Source organism: Equus przewalskii, chromosome 4, assembly GCF_037783145.1.
Source record: "Equus przewalskii isolate Varuska chromosome 4, EquPr2, whole genome shotgun sequence".
Classification (NCBI taxonomy): Eukaryota; Metazoa; Chordata; class Mammalia; order Perissodactyla; family Equidae; genus Equus; species Equus przewalskii.
Genome location: NC_091834.1, coordinates 99,475,791 through 99,503,396, shown reverse-complemented (window position 1 = coordinate 99,503,396; position 27,606 = coordinate 99,475,791). Strand labels below are relative to the sequence as shown.

The 27,606-nt window shown below is 37.4% G+C and overlaps 1 protein-coding gene across 1 annotated transcript in view; it reads right to left on the bottom strand.

Moving 5' to 3' along the window:
• The window catches only part of CNTNAP2 (contactin associated protein 2), a 1,871,069-nt gene that overhangs the window by 851,235 nt on the left and 992,228 nt on the right, over nucleotides 1-27,606 (bottom strand). The window contains exon 9 of the mRNA XM_070616681.1: nucleotides 17,265-17,414. Within this exon, the coding sequence (XP_070472782.1) occupies nucleotides 17,265-17,414 (150 nt within the window). The remainder of the gene's footprint in view (nucleotides 1-17,264; nucleotides 17,415-27,606) is intronic.

Genomic DNA, 27,606 nt, shown 5'->3' with positions numbered 1-27,606 from the left:
TCTGGTATCCTAAAGAATGGTCAAATAATTCTTCCCTCTTAAATTAACAGCAAGAAATTTACTGAATTAGGCTTTTTGAGGGAAGGAAAAATAAGCCGGAATGACAGAGAGCTATAAATACATGATTAGGGAATATTCTATTGTTTTTAAAAAACCACTTAATTTTGCTACTCTAAATTATTTGTTATAAAAAGATCAGGCTAGCGGCCAGCCCTGTGGCATAGCGGCTAATTTTGGCATGCTCCACTTCTGCCACCCAGCTTCAAGGGTTCAGATCCCAGGTGTGGACCATGGAGTCAGCCATGCTGTGGCAACAACCCATATATAAAGTGGAGGAAGAGTGGTACAGATGTTAGCTCAGGACTAATCTTCCTCAAGCAAAACAAGAGAAAGATTTCAACAGACGTTAGCTCAGGGTTAATCTTCTTCAGGAAGAGAAACAAAAAAGCTTCAGGCTAGGATGAAGGATAATTTAAAACTTGGAAAAGAAATGAATCCTCTTAAATGTACTTCCCAAACTCAATGTTCCTTAGATTGAACAGCCATATACATATTTTCAAAATTTTCCCAAGGAGTGAATATTGGATGCCACTTTAGTAAGTAAAAGTGGATAGACAGACTATAATCAAATTCAAGGTAATATCAACTGTTTAATATTAAATTTAATATTATGGAGATAGCTAATTATCCTCCAATATTTATTTTCCCCCTATTGCATTGATAGAGACATTTAGCTGGGCATTGGTTAGCCAATCTCCATTGCATCTATGTGTGGTCATGCAAATTCCAGCCAATGAGGAGTTTCATACATAATATAAGACCTCAGGGGAATGGCCTTAAAGGAAGTGGGTCAGCCCTTCTCATTCTCTTCTCCTTGCTTCTACTTGGAATTTGGCTATAATATCTGGAGCTTAAACTGCCATTTGGGACCATGAGGCGAATACTAAATGTTGAGGACGGTAAAGCCGAAAAATGGGAGAAACCCACTTTCTGACCCCATGGAGCACTGTAACAGCCTTTGCCAGTCTACTGTCTAACTTCTTTTAAGGAAGAAAGAGATCTCTGCCTTGTTAATTGCAGTCTCTGTTACTCAGAGCTGAACCTAATCCAAACTAACACCATATTTTGTCCTATATTTAAAAATAGTGTGCTACGCATGACAGAAGCTAAGTTTATGGAATTGCCTGTGGTAGGCACCAGGGCCTGAAACCCATGATATTCCAGGCTCAGAAGGCTGGGGCCTTTGTTATCTGCAGCAAAATATTTGGCCCTATTGTCAACTGCTGTTCCTCGGAGGGCAAACTAGGTGCCAACTGAGACTTGGAGAAATATTAGGAAATACTCAAATGGTGATGTGCATTGCTCCTTCTTGCTGCGTTCAGCAAAGTCTTCAAGAGAGAGACAAACTTAGTCTTGGACTAGCCAGCCTGCAGGCTGAGATAAAAGTAAAAGCAGTGTAAAATGGAAGGTGCTCTCTGCCTTTGTCGCAATCTGCATTGATGGAGAATCCTTGATTATGAGCTTGAAAAAGTAAAAAAAAAACCCCATATCCTAAACTAAAGTACGGTAATTATAAGCCATAGCTGCCAAGAGGTAGCCTTAGAAGTAAGTAAAGCTGGGGCCCAACATCTTTTTATCACCCTCAGGTAAAAATAAAGTTGGGGAAAAATAGGCTTCTCATTTATTAGGACTTATTAGTGCATATTAAGATTTAATCTATATTTGGTGCAAATCTATGATCTTCATCAGAGCTCTGTCATCTACTACAGAATTATGGTGAGAAACAAATTAAAATAAATAAGTGAAAGACAGCAACAACAACAACAAAAAAGAATTGTCTGGCAAACCTTGGGAAAGATCAGATTCAGGATAATGCCTGTGGCAATGATCAAATTTAGGATATTGACATCCAAACAAGGGTTATCGTTCCTCAGGGCCTCAAGGTTGAATGGGGCATTAAGTTGAAAGAGGGAGGGGACAGCAAAGGAGGGATCAGCAAGTTCCCTTGGAGATGGGAGTGGTACATCTCCACTGGGAATTGCAGAGCACAGAAGTAAGTCAACGAAAGAACAGAATTGCCAGGCTTAAGACCACATCAAGAACAGACTTTCATACATGGTTACTTGCACTCAGAACCACCTAAAAAAAAAGCAGACTAGAAGACTGCAAAGTTTCTGAGGGAATTATATTGCCAAGGAAACTACGAGCATGGCCTGAAAAGTCTGTGCCCATTCAGTGACTAAAGCAGTCCTAGGAACCCCTATCTGTATCAGAAGGACTCAGCTATGAAAGCATGCAACCCACAAGAAGGACACAATCTTAATGCCCTTTTCAGATATGGCCATGTAGGAGAATGGACAAGGAGGGACCTCTCAGAGAGTGAAGCCGCGGGTCACAGGGGGCATTGGAAAGGAGTCTCTTTGCCATTCCTACCTAGCAAGATTTGAAAATTGCTATAGATCAGTGATGGCTATATGTTTCCCATGCTTTTATTTTCAAAAGAGAAGTGCGTACTGCAGTTATCAGGTCTTTAGTTCATATACTGCTGGACCACAAGGAACCAAATCTTGATGTAGAAGGCTACACAACCGTTCAGAGATGTGGACTTGAGCTGGATGCAGTAACTAATGAGATTTTGAGCTGGTCTCCTTTGAAAAAAACTTAAAAAGTCTCTATACATGGAAAGAAGAGTGAAAATGGTTATTTCTGTATACCAATGGTGATACACACTGCCAGTTTTCCCCACTCTCTGTTTTCAAGGTCTTTTGAGTAATAAAATTCCTTCATTTTAACTGGGTACATGGTTGTCTGAAAGGGTTACATTTCCCAGAATCTTTGCAATTAGGTATAGCCATGTGACCAAGTTCTGACTGACAGGATGTACATAGAAGTGTTCTGCGCGTCCTCCAGGATCTACTCCTCTTTTCCCCCTCTTTCTTTCTGCTTTCTGGAATGGGGATGCAATGGCTGGAGCTTAAGAGGACATCCTCAACCACAAGGTAGACTACAGCAATGTGCTAAATATGGCAGAGAAACAAGATAGATTAGGGGTTGTCAAATTACAGCTTGTAGGGTAAACCCAGCCTGCCACTTGTTTTTATATATGTTTTATTGTAACACAACCACGCACATTTGTCTATGTATTGTCTCACTGCTTCCGTGCTAGAATAGCAGAGTTAAATAGTTGTGACAGAGATCATACGGCCCACAAAGCCTAAAATATTTACTATCTAATTCTTTACAGAAAAAGTTTGGTGATGCCTGAGATAGAAGAAACCACATTTCCTGATACCATGAAATGCTATACCAGTCCTTTCATCCTGTTTAAAACGTTATTGAGTTTCTGTCAAATACTGCTGAAGATTATTCTAATACATTTGAATTTTTCTTCTATCCAATGTTAATATTTTTATTGCTATATTTTTTCCAGTGTAGAAATCCTACATTTAACATTATTTATATGAAAGTGCAAAGAGAATAATAGTACATTTAATTTAATTGATGTTTACCATTAGATCATCTAGTTTCACAAATCCTCAGAGATTAACTTCCCCAACAATGAAAATGCATGTATACTTAAATTTTTTAAAGAATGAAGAAGTAGGATTGACCAAAAATTCTGACATTTTTGATGTAATAAGAAGCCTTCTTTCATTAAACCTATCTGACCCACCATGTTTGTGGATGTCCCACTCCAGAAAGCAAAATCCGCCCACTAATGGGCAAAAACCAACTTTTGTTAAATGAAAAAATTATTAGCAACTAAAAATACATTTAAATACAAGTGTTATGTTAAAAAAATTTATTTTGTCCATTTGTACTGTTTAAAATCTTCCTGACAAATTTCACTCTCTCGTTCCTATCCCCTCACCTTCATGTTTCTTATTTTGTTTTAAATCATTTAATTCAGGTCTCATCTCTTCCGTGATACCTATGGAAGTTTTCCCTTTTGAAATTTAATCATGTTTTAAAACTTTGCTTTGTTTTTATATAAGTAAATCTTACTAAGACTCACTTTATTTTCCCTATTCTCCTCTCTCCGTACTACCATGTTACAAGAGCATTTTTCTTTTACTTTAGAAATTGTTCCTAACTAGGTAAAAATCATCTTTTTTCCTAACTTTTTCTTTTGTATTTCTAACTTTCCACTTAATGACATTAGCCTCACATCATTACCCAGTGTTTTATTATTTTCTAATGCTGTCTTATTCTCTCTTCTAATGCTCACCTCCATTTTATGGAATCAAGGATTTTCATTATCAGAATCCAACAAATATCTCTTTTCCTCCTGCTTTCTAATCCCCGAATCACTGCCTAAATTAGTGTTCTCAAAGTGGGAGAGAGAACTACGGACGTTGAGATCACCCAGGAAAGAGTTGAGGAGACCCTCAAAATATTAAACAGAGAATTACCATGAAACCCAGCAATCTCACTCCTAGGTATATACTCAAGAAAAAGAAAAAACATAGGTGTATGCAAAAACTTGTGTGCAAATGTCCATAGCAGCACTATTTATAATAGCCAAAAAGCAGGAACAACTTAAAGGTCTATTCAGCTGATGAATGGATAAATAAAATGTAGCACATCACTACAATGGAATATTGCTCACAAATAAGTAGGAATAAAGTACTGAATATGTGCTATAATTGAATAAACCTTGAAAACTTTATGCTAAGTGAAAGAAGCCAGTCACAAAAGACGACTTATTATGTGATTCCAATTATATAAAATGTCCAGAATTGACAAATCTACAGACAGAAAGTAGATTAGTGGTTGCCCAGGGCTGGGGCGGGGGGGCATTGCAGGAGAATGCAGAGTGGCTCCTATTGAGTTTGGGGTTTCTATTTGGGGTCACGAAAATGACCAAAAATTAGATAGTGATGATGGTTACACAAGTCTGTGAATATACTAAATACATTGAATTATATATTTAAATGGTGAATTTTATGGTATGTGAATTATGTCTCAATAAAGTAGTTTAAAAAAAGAAAATGAAGTCACTCAGATGCTTGGTTAAAATGCAGATTTCTGGGTCCTACCTCAGACCTACTGAATTCAGATTTTTACTAAGGATGCAACCTACCACTCTGTTTTTTGAAAAAGCACCCTAGAAGATTCTTATGCACATTGAGGTACCAGAGCTTATTCTAAAACATGAATTATCTTAGCAAATACACAAGTCTCTACCTGTGGGTCTTGAATCAATGGTCAACTCTTGCACTAGCCTGGCAAATAGAATTACCCCTACTTCCTCTAAGCTTCTGCATGGCAGGCATTACCTCCCGCTTCACTCAGCCTGATTGCTCGGGTTCCCATCCTGAAGCCCCAGTGAAGTCTCTCTTCCTTTTGATCTTTCTCAAACATTTTCCATGTATAACGTTAACTACATGTTTTCCAGGAGCTATTTTCCTCTTACATGAATTTTCTGCCCTTCGAATATTCTTTTCTTTGAATTATTAAACCTAAAACCATGTATACGTATTGAATTCTGCAGTCACATCGCTTAGTTTGTTCAATAGCCCATAGATAATAGAAACAATTCCGAAGGTATGAAAGGCTTTTGTGTTATTGCTGATTTTCTGAGGCATCTAGCTTTTCCCAGTAGTAATATCACACAGTCCACCACTGCCAGAGAACGTCCTCATTCACATTTCATATTTGCACTCTGTTTGACCCAGCAAGGGTCTATGAGAATAGAGGAGATCTCTCTTCCCAACTTCAGGCCTCTGTGAAACAGGAGCTGGGGAATTTCCTGGTTGTTACAGAAGGAGTTCACTGGTGGAATGGTGCCGTAGCACCTTTGGCTCGAATTATCTTCCACTGCAGGGAAGGGAGAGCAGGGACTCAGATATTGGAGAGGCTTAGGGATGTTTTGATGGGAAAGGTTTTGGAAATGATATAATTTTAGAGCCAGACTGTGAAGTTGGTTGACTGGAATGTTACTAGGGGAGGTCTTTGGCCTAAATCCCCACATTCTCCCTGCTACTCCCCATATCGAAAAAGACTTGAAACTTCACCGTTAGAGAGTCATGCTTTTTAGGGTCTTGAAGGCAAAAAAAGTCTTACAAATTCCATATTACTATCAAATTCCCTTGGGGAGAAGATAAAAATTCTTAATTATTTGAGGGATAGCTGGTTGCTGAGATGGGCAAGTGGGAACCCAAAAGAAAGAGAAATTTTGAAAAAGAAATGTAAGAATTTAGCAAAGACTCTATTTGATTACTTCATGGATGAACCAGACTGAAAAACTAGTTTATTCTTAAGTCTGTGATCTTTAAAAATTCAACAATGGAAATAAAAGCCACACACCCCAAAAAGAACTTACTTTCTAGTTCAAAGGGAGAAGGTTACATATAAATAACTGACTGCCTAAATGAAAAACAAAACAGGAAAGCAAACCAAATAAACAATAACAGACCAGTACAACTTCAGGCACTGGATTTCTTTTGGACTTTCTTTCTGCACATATAGGAATATTATTATTTGAATTTTCAGCAATTTTTATGAAAAATTAGTACCCTACAATCATTTCCTCTCTTGGTTCAGTCATAAAGAATTAGAAAGGAAAACAGAAATATCAACTTCATTACTTAAAAAAAAACAAATTTCTCTTTAATTTATAAAGAAGTTTTATGAAAGAACTTTCTAGAACTATCTTTCATTTTCACTTATTTGTATCATTATCCAATGACTTGTGGTGGCCAAGGAGGAGTGCTGGTCACCTCTCCCTTCTTGTCTGATATCGGAGTTGGCTGATCCGATTAGGGTCCAATGATGCCCTTCTGCTGAGGCCATTCTCCCCGAGAACGCCGCAGTTAATTTCTAAATATGGCAAGAGTTCCAGAGTCAGACCACTTCTGTCTGACCTGACACTCCAACAGGCAAATTTTGCAAGGACTGTGGCCAACACCGTCTCAAAGCTGAGCTACAATATGGGGCTCTTCCTACACAGTCTTCCTTCCTTCCCTCTCTCCTTCCCCAGGTGTCAGTCCTCCTTCTCCTCTTTCATTCTTTTATTCTTCAGAGACATTTTTCCCAAAAAATCTTTCGAATGTCTAATTCTGCCTTAGCCTCTGCTTCTTAGAGTGCCTGAACTGCTACATTACTCATGAAAAAAAATGTATACATTCTTTCCTTTTTTTTCCCTTTGGCAAAGCATTGTAAAATCAAGTGGATAGGACAACTGTAGAAATACTTATGTTCTCCAAGTAATAACTTGACATATATCACATATTTGCACCAGATGTACAAGTCATCACAGCTTTAAAAATTTGATCAATTTTTTTTTCACCTTAAGAGCATTTTAGATACGGAAGATATTTTCTAAACAATCTACACAGAGACGTCATATTTAATTTACATATTTGTAGAGCTGTCCATGTCATTTCCACTGTCAGAACATTCTGTTCTTTTAGTCTAGTGATTTTAAAGTAGAAGAACCAATGTAAGGAGAAAAAAAAGCAAATGATGCCAGGGAGAAATAGCCATGGGGTTAAGACAATTCCTGCAAGTCAAAGAGTTTTTGCAATTCATGATATTGTTTCTTTGCAACGCTACTTATAATTCTGTCTGAAATCTGAATATTTCCGATGAAAGCCAGTCATAAGAGCCAGAAAAAGGCAAAGGCATGTAGAGTATGACAATAATTCTAATGATAATTAGCCCCAATCATAGCTCTAATTAAATTTTACTTCTAAATTAGGTTTAAAGGGTATACCAAGGTATAAAGTAGGTATAAAAACGTATGAAGATTTTTGGAATTTGGGGCTGTGTAACGAATACTTTCCTATCTCCAACAGAGAAACAGTTTCTGAGGAGGTTAATATATTCCATTTCACCGTGCAATTCGCTGCCTCTCCTTTGCCCTTTTCTTCTATGTGCATAATTGGAAAACAAACGAAAATGGCCAAAAGTTCTTTGGGAATTAGATTGAAAACGAAATATATCTCTCCTTGTTAATGTTCTTGTAAGGGCAAGAAATGGCTTAAAAATGTATTTTTAAAAAGTGGGAAAGAATTTGCATAGAATCGAAAATATTGATCTAAATACTTTCATGGGTAAGTAGCTGCTTTTGTACAATCAAGTTCTGTGTAAGAAATTAATAATTGAGGAAGGGTTTCTAGACTACAGTTAAGGAGGACCAACTCCTTGAAGCTGAAAAAGGGGAAAACAATCACATATAATAATGAACCAGAGTGAAAGAGTAAAAGTGCTGTATGTGTGTGTGTGTGTATGTAATTATATATAATATAATTAAATAATGGGTTAGGAAGCAATAAAAAAAGGAATTCCAATTATTATATAGTGTTAGCCAATCCAAATAAATAAACTATTAAAAATTTACAGCAATTCCTAAGGTTCTAAGCTGTGATTTCTTCATTTCTCATTCTAAAACTTAGTAACTTATTAGTCAGTTGGTAAGAAAAAGTTGACTCTTGCCATAAATACTAAATTAGTATTTCAAAAAGAGGCATATAACACAAAAGTAAGATGGAGCACCCAAGCATTTCAATATTAATAAATGATGTTCAGCACTATGTAAATGTAGATGATGGTTAACTTTCATTTTATTTTTAAAAAGGAAATAAATTGTTTATCTCCTAACCGCCTCCAACCTCAGTATGGTTGGAACGTGGATGGAACAAAGAAAGACCAAGAGGAAAAGATTACAACTGAGCCAGACTTCTGAAGCTGGAAGTATATGTACTAGCAAGTTCAACGTGAACTGGCATTTTAAAAGGCCACTCATCTTACAGCAATTACTTAGCTTTGAGTCAGTGTCCTCCTCTTGCCTATTTCCGAATGGCACTGTGGTCCCCAAATCAGGGACTGATGGGAATTTTAGTTTACCAGAGCTGATTTTAAATCAGCAGATTCCTGACCCTTGTTGCGCCCCATGTGTGATGCAGCAAAAAAAGCATTTGACCAAGACTTGAAATGAGATTTGGGAAATGATTCAGAACCCAGCAAGGCAAACCAGGAGAGAGGAGACAGGGAGCTGTGAAAGAGTGTGTGTGTGTGTGGGTGGGTGTGCATGCGCATGTGCATGTGTGTGTGTGGCAGGGAAGGGGGGGGTCATGGTCCTATCAGTTTTGGAGGAAGAATGACAGGTTACTCCATGGACAACAATACCGTCTGTAGTTTCTGATGCACAGGTTGGAAGCAATTTTTAGGGAAACACTGCCAAGTGGACCCCAAAGTGTGTAAGAGGAAGGAGGAAGTGTGGAATAGTGGGAAAAGGTAAGCTCAAGGCTTTCTGTCAGCCAGATTGGGGTTAGCCTTGGCTCCTTTTTGTCTATCACGTCCTCGATCCCACCTGTCAGCAAGTCCCGTTGGCTTGACTTCCAGAAATGTATTCAGAATTGATCGCTTCCCCTCCATGGCTACAACCCAGTCCACCTTCCTTTATCTGGATTATTGCAATAGCCTCCGCTGCTCTCTCTCATTTAACTATAATCTTTTCTCAAAACAGCAGGCTGAGATCAGTTTAAAATGCCTTCCCATCTCACTCCAAGTACAAGACCCTTCACAATCCAGCCTCTGCCTGCTCATTCTGGGGGCTATGCTGGCCTTCCCCTCTCAAACCCTCCATGCGCACTCCACCTGTATGTGTCGTTACATGGACTCCTCCTTCTGCCGGGACGCTCCCTCCCACATCTCCTCAGGATGTGCTTGCTCATCCCCTTGAGCTCTCTGCTCACTCGCCATCTTCTCAGTTGAGCCTTCCTATGGCTAACTTATTTTAAATGGTAGTCTTCAACATCCCCCCCACCGCCAAGAACTGACCATCCCTTTGCCTCATTTATTTTCTCCAAAACATACTCAACCAATTTATTCGTTGTTTCAATTGGAATGTAACCTTCTGAAAGCAAGTATTTTTTTCTGACTTGTTCACTGCTTTAGCAATGGGCCATCTTGGACAGGCTATAGTACACAGCTGCTCAATTAAACACTAATCTAGGTGTTGCTGTGAACGTATTTTGTAGAAGTGGATAATATCTACAGTCAAATGACTTCAAGTAAAGGAGATTATCTTTGACAATGTGGGTGGGCCTCATCCAATCGTTTAAAGGCCTTAAAAGCAAAACAGAGGTTTCTCTACATAAAGCTTGGAATAGGTATACATTAATAAGAGAATCACGCAAATAATGTAAAATGATAACTTTATAAAGATGAGACACATGGAGCTATAGAGCAAAAACAGTAAATTCCATGAGGGGAGAAAATATGTCTTCTTTTTGGTCATACTATATTGCCAGCACCTAGCATAATGCCAGAGTCATGCTAGGGGCTCCATAATCTCTTTAGATATAAATGAACAAACACAGATTCCAGTTCTATAATGAAAAGATGAATGAAAATACCAAAGCATGTTTGAAAGGAAAGTCCTAAAGATAACCAAGGATTTGGAAAATCAGGCCCAGAATAGATAAAAAGATCTACTATTATTTCAACTAGTGAAGAGAAAATTGAACATTGATCTAATAATAGAGTTTAAGAACTTCAATTCCCAAAGTAATATCACATTTGTTTTCTTCTGCAGGCATTTCTTGTGAGAACACTTTGTGTGTAAAACAGCACATTTGTCCAGCATTTATATATCAAACGCAGGGAACTATTCTACTGCCAGTAAGAGATTTGACACATAGCCATGGGATGTCCAGGATGTTCTCTTAGACTTTGCTAGTTGTTTTAATATGAACAACTCTCTGGGAACACTTCGTTATATCTCTGTGACTCTAAGCTGACAAATAAAAATGGCAAGCAATAGGATATATTGGAGAATATGAGGAAGCCATTTGGTGTAAACCTAATTCAGCCTGACCTTGTCTTTCCAAAAGGGCCTGACCGTGGCTGTTGAGCATGCGTTGTATATCTGCTTTAGAGATTCCCTATGGCAAGAGCAAACGGCCCTTGAGATAAAGGTGCAACTTCCCTCCCCCTCCCAACGTTGGTGTCTCCTTAAGGATTAAGCATCTTTCCATAGGCTAGAAACTGATTGCTGCACTCACCTGTGACCGCCCAGCTCGAGAAAATAGACTTGCCTCCTGCTACGCCCACCAAGATGGCAGACCCACTACCTGCTGTATCCATCAAGTGCTGTGCCGACAGGGCAATCTTGTGACTATTGTGGGAGGGACATTTCAGTCATATGTGAAACACCCTGTTTGGGGGTATATAACCACTCTGTGCACCCCACTTCTTCGGTGCCCTTTCTTCCTTTGGGAAGAAAGGCCCCGGGCCATGGTCCTCAGATTTCAGCTCAGAATAAACTCACCCAAATTTTCATTTACAGATTGGTTATGGATTATTTTCGTCGACAAAGCCTATGTTCCACTGATTAGCAGATGCATATCTTACAAAATTCCAGCACCAGTACAGCATGACATTAGGATGACAACTCATTCCTAAACATGTGTGATTTTGGAAGGGCCACTTAAACTCAAATGAGGAATGAGAACAAACTTATCTTCTTTTTATGGCACTCTTTTTTGTGTGTGTGATTGTTTTATTTCCAGCATTATTATTATCTACAGCTAAGTCTTTAACATTTTCATTTCTTTGGTAGTGGGAGGTTTCCATTGCACTACAAATCAAGGTGAGATTCCAAATTCCTCTGTTTCTGAAAATTCCCAGGTCAGACAAGGCAATGTAGGTAAATCCTCTTCCCTTGTCCTCTATTATGGTCCTGTCCCTAGTGTTTGCTGACTCCAAGTCTGTGATAGTCAATTTTATGTGTCAACGTAGAAGCTAAGGGATGTGGGGCTGGCCCCGTGGCCCAGTGGTTAAGTTCGCACGCTCTGCTTCGGTGGCTCAGGGTTTTGCTGGTTCGGATCCTGGGTGCAGACATGCCACAACTAGGAGGACCCCTAACTAAAAATATACAACTATGTACTGGGGGACTTTGGGGAGACAAAGGAAAAATGAAAAAATAAAATTAAAAAAAAAAAAAGAAGGTAAGGGATGCCCTGATAACTCATAAAACATTCTTTCTGCGTGTGTCTGTGAGGGTGTTTCTGGAAGAGATTAGCATTTGAATCAGACTGAGTAAAGAAGATGGCTCTCATTAAAGTGGGCAGGCATCATCCAATCCACTGAGGGCGCAAAGAAAACAAAAGGACAAAGGAAGGAGGACTCTCTCTCTCTCTTTTTGAGCTGAGACGTCCATCTCCTCCTGTCCTTGGACATCAGAGATCCTGGTTTCAGGTGCTTACACCAGCGACCTTTGAGACTGGGAGTTAACACCATCAGCAACTCTGGCTCTTAGTCTTTGGGACTCAAACTGAATGACACCCCCGGCTTTCCTGGGTCTCCAGTTCACAGATTGCAAATCGTGGGACTTCTGGCCCCCAGAACCATGTGAGCTATTTCTATAGTCGGTCTCCTCAATATATATATACTGGTTCTGTTTCTCTGAGAATCCTAATACAAAGTCTAGCTGTATGCTCTTTTCTTCTCACTTCAAATGTTGGTTTCTGAGACACGAGATGTACTTTCATATCAATGATTCCTTTTATTATTATTTGCAGTTTTTTGTTTTGTTTCGTTTTGTTTACACAAAGCTTTCTAACATTTATCAGAGATAACTTCTCACTCTCCATTACCAAGCGCGGGCACAGAATTCCCTCAGAAATCTCTTTTTATTGATTTCCTTAAAGTTCTATACCCAGTCCTGCTCAGAGGTCAGAAAGCCATGTTCAGAAATCTGGCTAGCAGTGGTGTTTTTATCCAATGTGCACAGTAATTTAATTTTGTGCTTTGTAATTGTATTTGTTTTTTTGTTTGAATATCTCTACCCTTAGTCATCCACATGTCCCAAAATTTGTTTGACTTTTAACTCCCATAAAATTCATTTTTGAGAATGGATAATATAAATCCAGAAATACATATTTCCTTTAAGAAGTATGGTGACTTTAATTAAAGGGAGCTTCAAACCAAATCATTTAGCTTCTTATGGGCTTCTAGAAAGATATGTTGAAGTCCTAGCCTCTGGAATCTGTACATGTGGCCTTATTTGGAAATAGTGTCCTTGCAGACATAATCAAGTTAAAATGAAATGATAATCTGATCACCTAATGGATTCTAATCTGATGACTGGTATAAGAAAAGGGAAGTTTGGACACAGAGACACAGATGGAAGAAGGTGATTGTGAAGATGGAGGCAGAGATGGAAGTGATGCATCCACAAAGCAACAAAAACCAAAGAAAGCCTATTACCAGGGAAGCAGTCAATAAATAATGTTAATTATTGTGTTTATTATTCTTTTGCCTATTAAAATTAGTGGAATGCTATCAAAAGGAATTCCAGTTGGGAGGTAGGAAAAAAGTTAAAGCAGATAAACTATCTTTTGCTGAGGAAACATCCCAAATGAATACTCTCTTTCTTTTTCTGTTCATTGCTAAGAAGGAACAAGAGAAAAGCATTCTTAGTGCTTCAGCATCTGCTCATGGGTGTCACAGAGGAGAACGAAGACCTTGCCGGGGTCAGTAGGGAGCAGGATGGAGCCAGAACAGCCGGGTCTGCACCGGCGAGAGAAGCTGCCAGATCATGACCCAACTTCAAAAGAAACAAAGCGTGGACTGTTGACGGGGTTTCTGGAACATGAGGGCAGGGAAGTCCTTCCTGAGGGCATTCAGCTAGCGGGAAAACAATTTGTTTTGTATTGACTAACAGGAAGAAATGCTTTGAGTAGTCGAGGAGCTGGTGAGAGGTTTAGATGAGCACATGGTTTGAAATCTCCAGTCTTCCTTGGGAGGCTCTGTCTCTGAGGGAGTTAAAAAAAAAAAAAAAAAAGACTACAGCTGACTCGCAAAGGCAGTCAGCATTTAGCGCTCCCTCGGCTGAAGCCCGGGGTTTACCAGGTTACGCTGTGTGATGTTCGCAAAACAGATTCCATTGCCTTTTAAGAGATGAAGAAAGTAAGAGAAATTATTAAAATGATCATCAGCTAAGCGAAGCCACCATCCACCATCAGAGGCGCATGATTCAGAGCACATGTTTTAGGACAAAGGCAGTTCTTCTTTCCACGACGCCAATATTTCTTAAGAAGTTTTCATTAAAATATCTTCAACTTCAAGCTTTCAGCACAGACAGTGTGGAGTCGTCTGTGCGTGTGTGTGTGTTTTAATTCACAGTCCAGTGGTAGCTAGCATTCTAATTTGGAAACTACATGCCAGAGGCCGTGGTGAGCATTATATCACAAACACCGTGGCCGCTGCACAGGCGATTGCTCCAAGATTTGTGCTATCTCTTCCTCTGATCAACTTCCAGAATGCCAAACTGGATTTTCTTTGGTGAAATTCATGGTTTGCTAATTAGCATGGATGTTAGATAAATGTTAGAAAAGAGATCTCAAGAGTGAAATTAAAGATATTAAGGATGTATAGTTTGGCAAAACATCTTTTACAGATACCTGCAGCCTGTGTGAAGAGAGTATAAGACTCCAGTGAGGCCCGTGACCTGAAGCCTTGGAGATGGTTCTGGAATCTGGATCACTTAGTGATCTTGTGCCAGACATCAGCTTAGGAGGCTTTCTGTTGCCTGGCACTGGCTCTGAGTGCAGCTGAATCCAGCTTCTAGAATATTGCTACAGCTGCCTGGAGAGAATATTTTATTTAAGACATAGAAAGTCAGACAGCTAGGACTTCACTGATCTTACAGAAGAATTTGTATTAACAGTGTTGTGCCCACTTGCTAAGAATCGTTCATTTAATAAATGTCTGTCTGTGCACCAGACCTTGGCCTGGGACTTCCTTTCACTGCTCTGTGGTGGCAAAGCTATACAAGAGTAGGTAATTCTCATTCCCCTCACTTTCCAGTGGCTGATGTTCTCTTTCAGAAAGAATCTAAAAGATGTGCATGCAAATTGGCTAAAAATCGATCTATAATTCTGTTCCTCAGATCACTTGTATTGGAATTACCTGAAGTTTAGAATTCTTCAATTTCTCAGCATCCTGCATTTTAATGTTCTATGGGTGGGGTCTAGGAATCTGAATGGTAACAAGTCCCCCTAGTGATTCTCATACACTCTGAGGATTCAGCCAATGAAGATATAACCAAAGAGGCATCATGACCATTTGCCGACAGCATTTCCCAATGGTAGATCAAAGACCCAAGGAGGACAAAATATGCTCCTGATTGCTGGGTTTGAAAACCAAAATCTGTAAAGCAGTAGTAAATAGCACACTATAAAGTGCTCATATCCTATAAGCTCTATGCCATAAATTTGTAGTTATAGCTATTTGCTTACCCTTCTAGATAGAAATAAATCAAAACTGACCTTAGGCAGTAACCTCATTTATGGCCAAAGATTTTCCACTGTCATTTGGATACGTAGGGATTATCAATATCTTTCCAACTGACTATTGTGATCCATTTTCTATAACAGCAATGAAGACTGTTTGCCAAAAGCCCATTATATTAAATATATTTTTGGAGAAAAACCACTTTGGCTATTGGGTTGTTTTTTCTCACATCAACAAGCCCCAGTTTACTCACTCATGAGACATCTTGTCTGACTTTCAACCACTCATCAAATGTTTACTGAGAGCCTTTATAAAATCATGTTGTTTCCAACAACACCAGGGAAGAGTTAAGAAGCAGAGGTCTAGGTCAGGACTTTTGTGTCTGAGTTGTCACTCATCATCATATCATGATGCCAAGGGGACAAACACCCTAGTACAGGAGTCAGAGGTCTGGAATTCAGGTGCTGGCTACAAACTCAGTGGCAAGTCAGTAAAGCTCCTAGGACTTCCATTTCTTCTTGTAGACAAATGGAAAGAAAATGCTTGCCTTGTCTATTTTTCAGAATTTACTAATTCATTCATAAATATTTATTGTTCATCTATTATATTCCGAGCATTTTTCTAGCACCTTGAGAAATACAGCAGGGAAAAAGGCATACAAGCTCTCAAGTAGACTTATTCTAATATTTAGAAAAATATGTAAATATAGTGATATAGAAAAATATATTTATATAAACAAATAAATAGATATGTGGATATTAAAAGATATCTTTTCAGAGGCAAATATCTGTGCACATATGTTTTTTAAAGCTTAAACCAAAGCCTTTTCTAAGGATGCACTGTATTTTTTTATATCTCACATGCATGATTTAGAATGAGAAAGGCAATAATCTAATGAAGGATATATTAACCTAAAACCTAGCACTTTAATAAAAGATATCCCATATTTAATTACTGAGAAAAAAATCACTTTTGGCCAGGATGCTTTTCTTAAATTAGACAATATGCCAGGTCCATGCTACAACATTCTTTCACAGAAAGCAGGATTTGTGGTCAATAAAATCTTCCCTTTTAGTAATCTTTTCATTATTGAAGAACCAAGATATTTGTCATAAAATGGCTTCTCATATAAGGCATCCTATGGTAGGCAGTCTTTAAGATGATCCCAATAATCTCTGGATCCCTGTGTAATCCCCTTCCTTTAAGTACGAGCTGGATTGAGTGATTCACTTACAGCAAACTGTATATCACAGAAGGGATGGGATGTCATTTCCAAGACTGAATTATTAAAAAACTTTGGCTTCCATCCTGGAAAACTTCTCTCTTGATTATTGGCTTTCCCCTCCCCTCCTCCTCCATCTCTCTCTGAGCCCAACCACCTATAGCAGAGGCCACTGGAGGAAGAGAGGCCCTGAAGAATCAGAGCCACATGGAGGAGAACTGAGGCACCCCAGCCAACAGCCAGCACCAACTGTCAACTGAGTGAGTGAGCCTTCCTGGAAGCAGACGCTCTAATGCAGTCAAGTCTAATGCACCCTTCAAATGGTGCAGCCATGGCCAAGACCTTGGGGATAGCATAACCTCATGAGAGAACCTGAGTTAGATTCACCCAGCGAAGCTGCTCCTGAATTCCTGATCTAGAGTAACTGTGAAATAATCCTTGCTGTTTTAAGCTATGAGAGTTTGGGGTAATTAGTTACACAGCAATTGGTGGTTAATACACAATCCAAGAAGCTGAATATTGAGGATAATATTGTGAGAATGAATGGATTCAGAATCTCATGCTTTCTATCTCGAATATTTGAATTGAACAAGAAGAATATGGTGATATCATATTAATACCTTTATCATGAAGAAATATAAATTTGCCACTCTTTTTAGCTCAATGAGATTACAGAATATGTTTTTTTTTCCTGACTTCTACTGAGTCCATTGAATCAAACACTTTGTAATCAAACTTCATCGAAACTCCATTGTTAGCAATGTACTAGTTAACCAATAAAAAATGGTAGTCTTACCTCCAAAAAAGTACTTCTCGCCTGTTTTAACTTGAAGAGGACTATTAGTTCGAACGGCTGAAGCCTCATCACCATCAATGGTGAGAATGGCAAAATTTTCCTTAGCTAGGAAACGAACTTCATGCCACTGTCCATCGTTCAACCCAGAACCTGTGAAGTACAAGATAAAAGTCAATTTTGTTTTCTTAAGATGATTCAATTTAAAACAATTTTTAATATCAACAGTCAGAAATATATAAGTAAAAATTATGTTCATCTCAAAAAATTCAGTGTTACTTATAATTCATATCTCATGTTTCTTTAATATCATAAGTGGCTCTATCACCTGTTGGATCGAATAAGGCATAACATAACCGAATCAAGTAGGGAATTGATATTAATGTGCCATTGGGGAACTTTGGAAAATGAATGAAGTAAATAAAGTTGTTTGGAAGGTGACGATGAACTATTTTGATATAATAGCTTATTTTCTGGTTAGCTTTATTAGACTCCACTCTCAGATAAGAAAATGGATTTATAACATTTATCTATTGTCTCTCTCCATTTTTAAAAACTTTTTTTGTACTGTTATTTTCTCTCAATAACCACATTGGGCAAGTACAGTTTATAGAAATTAAGGACTAAATAAATGTGTGAGCATGTGTGGTTATTTGTGTTGACGACTATTAAGCATGGGAAAAAATACCAGAATTATCCAATTATTTATATATAAGACATCTTTACAGTGAAATAAAACAAGTAAAAACCAAAAAAATAAATCAACACTCCCCCCACCAATAATCACACTTCACTGTTGCTTCATACAAAGATCTTTGGAAATAGAAATTCTATGGAGCTCTCCGTTAGACAGACAATAACTTAAAGTTTCTGTTTACTTTTTGTTCATTTTACCAAGAATAATTAGAAAATTAAGGAGCAAACAGAAAAAGAGTAGCCATTGAACATAAGTATCTGGAAGAGTTTAAGAAATATTAAGATACAGAGAAGTCCAAGTGATTTTCTTCAACCTTCTAAAGGCCTAGGCTATAGCAAAGGGAAGAGATTTTGTTCTAACCGACTCCAGACAGAATAATCTAGAATCCATAGGTAGAAGTTACTTGAGGATACACTACAGTTTCACAAAAAAAAAGAGAAGCTGAGCAGGCAAAGGCATCCAAAAATGGAATGTGGGTAAATCAATGAAGCACAGACGACAGCTCCAAGCCTCTGGTCAGAGGTCTGCACACCACAGCTAACGGGTCAAACTCGGCCTGCGGCCACCTGTTTTTGTACGGCCTGAGAGCTAAGAATAGTTCTCACATCTTAAATGGTTGAAAAGAAATAAAAAGAAAAATATTATTAAATTACATGTGAAAATTATATAAAATCAAATTTGAATGTCCACATAAGGTCTAACTGGAATACAGCCAAGCTTGTTTATTTACATGCTGGCTGCCTTACAGGTGTCATCAGAGGCTGCATGGCCCACAAAGCCTAAACTATTTACTGTGTGGTCCTTCACAGAAAAAGCATGAACCAGTGGTTTGTTTATGCTATTAGACAGAAATACTATTTTAAAGAAAAAAAATAGCCCTGCTGGAGCTTAGAAGACAGTCACAAACAGGTGGTACTGACATTACACAGGTAAATATCATTACAAGTGATCACCCTCCAGGAACATTTTTTAGGATTTTCAAATTTTAATTTAGTAATACTTCTTCAGCACATTTTATCACTGGAGGAAAATAGAAAACTCCTGCTTTAAAGTCATCAATACTAAATAATTTCCAAATGATGAAATGTATAATATATACGAACATATATTTATATAAGTTTTTTGTACTGTGAAATTACTATGCAAATGTACAGGCTTGTTCTAAGACCAAAATCAGTGAGCTGTGAGGCAAGCAGTAGTGTTTACGGAAACACTCAAGTACATTACTTCTCAAGTAGGGTACTTTTGGGGTCTCCCACAGAATTGATGCATCTTCATAATAATATTTTTCTTTAATGTACAAAACTGGGTTTACTGTTGATCAACCATAGACATATGCATGGTTCTGGATTTTGTTTTTAGCCTTTACAATGTGATGAACTCTTCTCTGAAACACGGTTTGGGGGCATGGATCCCAAGGACATCATATTACAAATGTTCAGTCTCAAAATTTAATCCTAAATAATCATACACCCAGAGGAAGTCATTTATAAGATATTTTCAGCTGACAGATCTTTCTGTTCTAAATGGTAAACTAGAAAGCCTTTTAAAAAATTCCTATGAAAATGTCATCACAAAAGCAATTTATAAATGGAACATCATCAGCTTAATTGTTCATGGAAAAAAGGTCTATTATTCCAATCAGATTAAAATTAAAAGGTTACCTTATTTTTTCAAGAAACTTAATTACAAGAGAAATTGGACCCTAGATAAAAGCAGCCTTGTTGATAGCAGTCTCTGCTGCATTCTGAGCTTAAAATGTGATTTCTATTCATTTTAATTCCAATTATTATTTTGAACTTTTAATGTTAATCATCAAGAGGTATGCCTCAGCAACTTATGATAGGAATCGGGCTCCAAAATATAATGAAGTTCATTCTTCAATCGGGCAAGAATGATCCAATTGCTCAAAAGAAAATGTGCTGCTTCTTATAAATTTTCTTCATCCACAGGTATAAAAAATAACAGCCTGAAGGCTCTCACTAGAGAAGAATCTAATTGCATGACCTCTTCATATGTGAGTATTTATGGATACACTGTTCTAAGCTCTACATGCTAGTCACTCTGCGAAGTAATTTACTTGTATTTGACTCATTTGTACTTCACAAAAAAAATTTGAAAAATTACTATCCCCAATAAATAGGTGAGAGAACTGAATAAAATAAAGTTTAAGTATCCTATTGCTGGTGAATGGCAGAACTGAGAATCAGAAGGCAGATATATCTAGTTCCAGAGACTGAGTTCTTACAAACAAAAAAACAAACAAAAAAACCAAACAACAACAAAACATGTTTATAGCTTTTGTGCACCTGTGATCAGAGTTCTCTTATAGCGTGCGTGCACACACACACACACACACGCACACACTTCCATTTGCCACCACCCTGGAGGGGAGCTCAATTTCTGAGGATATCCTTGTCTCACATAGCATTAGGGCTATGAAAAAACTGAGACTCCATCTAGTTTCATCTGCCAACTTTCAGCATTTGTGTCATCAGATTTTAGTTGTATTGGAAGATTCCACTACTACATGTCTTTTTTCTTTCTTTTTCTTTTTGAGGAAGATTAGCCCTGAGCTAACATCTGCTGCCAATCCTCCTCTTTTTTGCTGAGGAAGACTGGCCCTGAGCTAACATTCGTGCCCATCTTCGTCCACTTTATATGTGGGATGCCTGCCACAGCATGGCTTTCCAAGCGGTGCCATGTCCGCACCTGGGATCTGAACCAGCGAACCCTTGGCCGCCAAAGCTGAATGTGTGTACTTAACCGCTGAGCCCCCGGGCCAGCCCCAGATATCTTTCAGTACTTTCTTACATTCATGTTTTTCCCTTAAAACTGTAATTTGAGTGGAAATTTTATAAGTTTGAGAAACCAATTCTACCATTTTTTGCCTCAGGCACATTAAAATAAGCTCATTTAAATGGTCTCCGTACTTTGGGAAACTCTGAGCAAAGAGAACTTTGTGTTCACTCCTTGCATTTTGTAATGAATGCATCACTGATCCTGAACATGCTATGTTGTTCATTTGTGGAGCTGAGACCCTAAGATAGACCTTTTGGCCTCAAATAGTAGTATTTCCCACTATTCAGAGCTCAGCTATCAAACTTTAAGATATACAAAAAGAGGATGCCATAGTTTCAGCATAATGTCCCTCTGCTTGCATCCATTGCCTCCAGGGCAAGGGAGACCTGAACAACTCTGTGTGAAACGTGGACTAAAATAAATATACGTGACCTCTCCTGCAAGCCTGCTCCAGAGTGAGTTTTGCCTTCATCATTTCCTGGGCCATTTGTCACTTGGAGGAAGTAGTGTAGAATTAGTTTTGCTTCAGAGAAACTATAAGGAATAGCCTCTTTAAGGAATTTTTTAAAAATTAACAATAGTGTTTGGCAATATTTAATTCATATGAAACAGAACATCAATGAAATTTAAGAGCTTTTGGAATTCAATACAGTCTTGCATCATGTAACAATGGGGAGATGTTCTGATAAATGTGTCGTTAGGCAATTTCATTGTTGTGTGATCATCATAACGTGTACTTATACAAACCTAGATGGTATAGCCTACTAGACATCTAGGCAATATGGTACTAATCTTATGGGACCACTGTCATATATGTGGTCCATCGTTGACCAGAATGTCGTTACGTGGCACATGACTGTACATTAAATTCATTCAGAATACCACAGTTGATCAGATCAATACTATAAGATATATACTTACAGTAAATACTAGTACATTTATTCAGAAAAAGAAAGTATCATCATCCCAAGTTTTATTAGACATTTGTGAGTCAAAAATAACACACAGCACATCACCAAACAAGATTAAGGCAGCACTTCTCATTTGCTATTAAAGAGATGGTATTCCTCCACCCACTATTCTAGAGCCAAAAAAACGTCCCAGGGAATAGAGAGACTCACCAGGGACCCATACTCCCAGATGCAGTGGGATCTTGGTGACTAGACAGTGGCTCAGGGCCAGAGCAAGAAAGAAGGACGCTGGTTATTGATACATAAAAAAAGAGACCTGTGTCTCACTCGACTGACATTTCCTGAGAGCCTCTTTTGTGCCTGGTGTTATCTACACACACCATATGTGTCACTGGAGTGACTCTTCTCAATAGTGAGCAGTAACACAGCAGAAGGGCAGGAAACATAGTGAGGCAGTTAAGAGGACTGATCCAGGAGCCAGGCTGCCTGCCTCTGCTCTGCCCCTTGTGAACCTGGGAAATTTATTTAGCTTCTCTGGGCCTCAGCCTTCTCTTTTCTAAAATGCAAATCACAGCATCCCTTTATAGATTTGTTTTGAGGAGTAGATGAACTAGGGTTTGCGTAGCATTAGAACACTGCCTGTCACCTTGGAAGCAGTATATCTATATCCATATCACTGAGCCAAATACAAATAAAGCCAGAAAAAATAAAGAAGTTTGATGAGTCTCATTTAACAGAGAAGGAAGCTGAGATTTAAATGTAGCACTTTTTCTTTGGGTGGTATTCCATTGCAATCACAAATATTAGTGTAGTTATAAATAAGCCTTCTAAACAAGACAGCAAGATAATGAGTCAACGTGATCATGAATATACACATACGAGACAACTGAAAAAAAATGTGTCCTAATGTTATGCTAATGGATACTTGAAGTTTAGAAAAACATGTCAAGTGACAGCATTAGACGTGGGGAAAAATTCCTATATTCAAACATCTTAGAGGTGAAGATGATTTGTTCTGCAAAAATGTGTTAGATGACTCACAAAGTTATGACAAAGACACTGATGTTAAAGCTGCATGTGAAGAAATTAGGACAAAATCATTTCCAAAAAGTCAGAGTGGAAAATAAGCTTTCCAAATTATTTACATATGTAATTTTAAAAACACACAGTAACTAAACAAATATTATAGACATTTTCACCTACAGCCCTAAAAGTTTATATACGTAAGTTAGTCAAAATGTACTCTTAATTGTCTTGTTGGAAAAATAGGGGATTGCATTATATTTGGGGTCATATTCTATTCAGGTACATATGTAACATACCCCATAAGAGGTGGAGATAGGATTAGAACCCTGGAGTGTTTGACTTAGAGACTCACCCTCAGAGGGGCAGAAAAGCACAATGGACAGAGCATGGACTCTGACATCAGACTGTCTGGATACAAAACTCATTTCTGCTCACCTAATATCCGGGCCTTCAGCTAGTTAACCTCTTCATGCCTTAGTTCCCATCTCTATTGAATGGGAACAATGAAAGTATTGACTTCATAGGGCTGTGGTGAGGAAGAAGTGCATATAATTTAGAACAGTGCCCGGCACATAGTGATCACTCAGTATTAGCTATTGTGTCTTACTCAGTGAGTAAGCGTAGCTCTCTAAGTATCAACTTGGGTTGTCGTACTTTAATTAATTCTATAAGCATTAACTATTGTGAAATGATTAAAAAATGGTTTCCTTTATGAATAAATACCCTCCTTCCCCATATTAATCCAATAGTGCAATATCAGTGGTGAAGAATTTGGGGATTTGGGAAGGTAGGTCCCAATATATCTCTTGTTAATATCAGGGTCAATTTTTAAAGCCAATTTTGAGCTATACAATAAAATCGTTCTTATTCCTTCACGGTTACAGATCTACTGTAACTATGAAGATCTTCTCATCCAAATGTGTTGTTTTCCAAATAGATTGTTCAGTAGACATGGTTCTGAATGTCTGAGGAACATTTCCAAAAATTAAACCAATTCTGCACAAGGGCTTCTCATGGTGACTAACTTTGACGAGACTGATATAAACTGTAGTAGTACATATTTTCCGAAGTATATTTCTCTTAAAAATATACACTATTGCAACAGTTTTGATTTAATTTTACACTTAAAGATTATTTGATGTTACTCTATAATACTGGTACTCTATAATAGATACCCCCAGTTATTCATTAATTCATAACAATAAAAACTTTTCAACTGTACCTTACAAAAGGAAACCAGTATTTTTACATAGAGAGTTTTTAACCTAAAAGAACATCTTTGAAACCATATTCCAGTCTCTGGTCTTAATTCCTTCATAAAATAACTAAATTGTTTTATAATATCTTCTCTAACAATTCCCTAACTTATAATTGTTAGAAAAACTTGTTTTGTATGCAAATGTAAAATGTTAAGGAAGCATATTCCATCTAGGCTGTCTTTCTAATGGTATTGTTTCTAAAGTAAGATTCTTGAGTTGGTTGATTTGATTGAACAAGAAGAAACAGATGTTACTCTTATTAGAGGCAAGAAGAAAGACTGGTTTAATGAATATTGAAAAAAAGAAAGTATTTAAAATATAGCAGCAACCCAAGATGTAACAAGCATTTGAAAATGCTTCAAATAAAATTACAGCAACTAGAGTTTTCAGCCTTTTGCTCAATATTCAATCTTGAGAGAAAAGTTTCCTAGAATAGGAATCCACTTTTAGGCAGTTATAGTGTTCTCTGATGTGCTAATGATTTATCTCATAACTTATCAGTTATCTGTTAAGCAACAAAAAGAAAAAAAGGGAATATACATTTCTATATAAATATGCCATGTACTATTTCTTATACCATCTATATAAATTCCATATCATAAGGAAACTGATCCAATTTAACCTTGCGCACCTTTACATGCCAATCCAAAACACTTTATAAGTATGATCAATTGCAATCAGACAGAACATGTAATAAGGAGCTTCAGCAGAAACAAAATATCTTTTTTTTTTTTAAGCTGAAGAAACTGCCAAATGCTTTGCTGTGTAGGGGTAGAGAGAAAGTCACTGGGACCACGTGTTTGTTCTGAAAGAATCACTTGGATGGAAACTTTACATTAGCCAATACATTGGGGACAGTACACTCATACCATTTTTATATGTTGCTAGAACGAATTCGTTTCTTTCAGGCACCCAAACTCTTCCGAGAAAGAAAGGGCTGAAGTCAATAGAGTTCCTTACCTCGCCTGCAAGTTGGAGCCGTGTGGGGAGTTTTTACAGTCACACACTGAAACCTCCAGATCATTGCTTCGGGAATTAAAGACCTAAACAAATGGCGATGTACACCATGTAATCCGAGTCAAAATCCTAACACTAGTCTTCGTAGAAACAAAAATAAAAGATTCTAAAATTTATAAGGAAACACAAAAAACCTTAAATATTCAAAACAATCAAGAAGAAAAACAAAATTGGAGGACTTATCCGATTTTGAAGGCTTGTTGTAAAGCTAGAGTAATCCAGAAAGAGAGAAAAAAGACTTATACATATGCGGTCCACTGTTTTTTGACAAAGGCACTAAGGGAATTCAATGGAGAAACAAAAGGTGGTTTTTTGTTTATTTGTTTTCTTTTGTTTCAAAAAATGTTGCTGGAATAACTGGATAAATACAGGAGGGAAATGCATCTCGATGTCTACCTTCTACCACACACAAAAATTAATTCTAGATGGATTTCAGAGCAGAACAGAAAATCTCAAACCATAAAGCTTCTGAAAGATGCCATAGAATATCTTCAAGACTTTAGGGTTAACAGATTTCCTAGAGGGCATCAAAATTGCTCAATAAATTGGGCTTCATCAAAATTAAAACTCCTGCTCATTAATAAACATGGCTAAGAAAATTCAAGGCAAGAGAGAGACTAGAAGAAAATATTTGGAACACATATATCTGAAAATGGAATATACTAGAATATGCTAATAGTTCTTACAAATCAATAGTTAAAAGACAAAAGCAGGCAAAATTCACATTACAAATAAAAATATATTAATCACCCATAAGCACATGAAAAATTCCTTGATGTTGTTAGTCATCAGAGAAATTAAAATCACAGTGATAGACAATTTTACATGCACTTCCGTGAGTAAAACTTAAAAGGACTACCCAGGATCTGGATCAATTTGAACTCTCATTCATTGCTGGTTGTAGTGTAAGATTATACAACCATTGTGGAAAACTCTTTGTCCAGTTTTTTAATAAACTTAAACTTAATTAATCCTATGACCCAACAATTCCCCTACTAAGTATATCCCTACCAAAATAAAATGTGTGTTATACAGGAATGTTTTGGCAGCTTTGTTCATAATAGGCCTAGATTGGAAACAATTGTCTACCCCTACAGTGTATGTTCAAACAAAGAAATGTCGCTAAGTGATAAAGAAGAATAAACTAGTGCTACAGACAACACTGTTTTACACAAAAGAATATAGATACAAAAAATAACATATTGGATGAATCCTTTTACCTGAAATTCTAGAACACGCAAAACTAATCTACGGTGATAGAAATCAGGGCAGTGTTGCCTATGAGGGAAGGGTGGAGGTAGGAATGGACTGTATTAGCACAAGGAAACTTTCTGGGGTAATGAAAATGTTCTGTATCTTGATTGGAGGTTCGCTGCATAAGTGTATGTATTTACCATAAGGTCTGTGCATTTCACATACAGTTGGTCCTCGTTCATGGATTCAGTATTCATCTATTCGCTAAAATTTATTTGTAACCTAAAATCAACACTTGTGCTTCCATGGTCATTCACGAACTGTGCATGCACAGCCTGGTGAAAAATTTAAGTTGCGCAACACACAAATTCCCAGCTGAAGTGAAAAAGGGCAACTCTCTGCCTTTTTATTCCAGCTCTCATCTTGTAAACAAGTGCTCTTATCACTGCGTATTTAGTGTGATGTGTTTTGCATTTTTGTGTTTTTTGTTGATTTTGCCATTTAAAGTGGTCCTCAAATGAAGTGCTGAAGTGCTGTTTAGTGCTCCTACGTGCAAGAAGGCTGTGATGCATCTTATAAAGAGAAAATATGTATGTTAGATAAGTTTCTTTCAGGTCTGTGAGCTCAATGTTACCCAATCAGTTCTATATATGAAGCAAGGTAACTTTAACAAGTGTATGTATTGATCAGTTGATGCAAACATTGTGACCAGAAGCTTGCAGCAACCTAATCCTATATTTCTTGTAGGAGCAATGGTTCAATATTCACTAATTCAGTGTATAAGATAACTGTCTACATAACTGGCACGAATAGTGGACATCAACTGTATGGAATTTTTACCTGAAAAATATATAAAAATGTTTAGAAACAACAAAAATAATAGTGATATTAATTTCAAAATTCAACTGAATTTTATTCAATGCTCGTTTTATGCTCTGTTTTCTGCATTATCAAACAATGAGAAACTCAACAGGTAACATGTCATTATTTACTATTAAACAAGGGAAACCCAATTAGACTTTGTAAAACTACGTTGAACTTTTAGAGGCCAATATTTTAGGATGCTAAAAGAATTAAATAACTACCTCAAAACTAAATTTTCATGTGAAAACCTCTAATAACTGTTTCAACCATTACTGATTCCCAGCCAAACACAAATATTTCAAAATCTCTTACTCAAAGCTGTATGATTATTCTAATGACTACATTTCTCTTGAGATAATCTCCCACAGCAGGTAACTTTGTAGGAATATGATTATGCAAATAGTCATCTTCAATAAATCTTATGAATCCAGGACTCCAGTTCATGTACCAATTCTGGAAGATTCATTCATTCATTCCAGTATTTGATCCAGTCTTGAATATAAAATGTAATACAAGTTGCATTGAATCAGAATTTATTAGTAATTTCAAAGAGGGTTCCAATTCATAAGACTTCT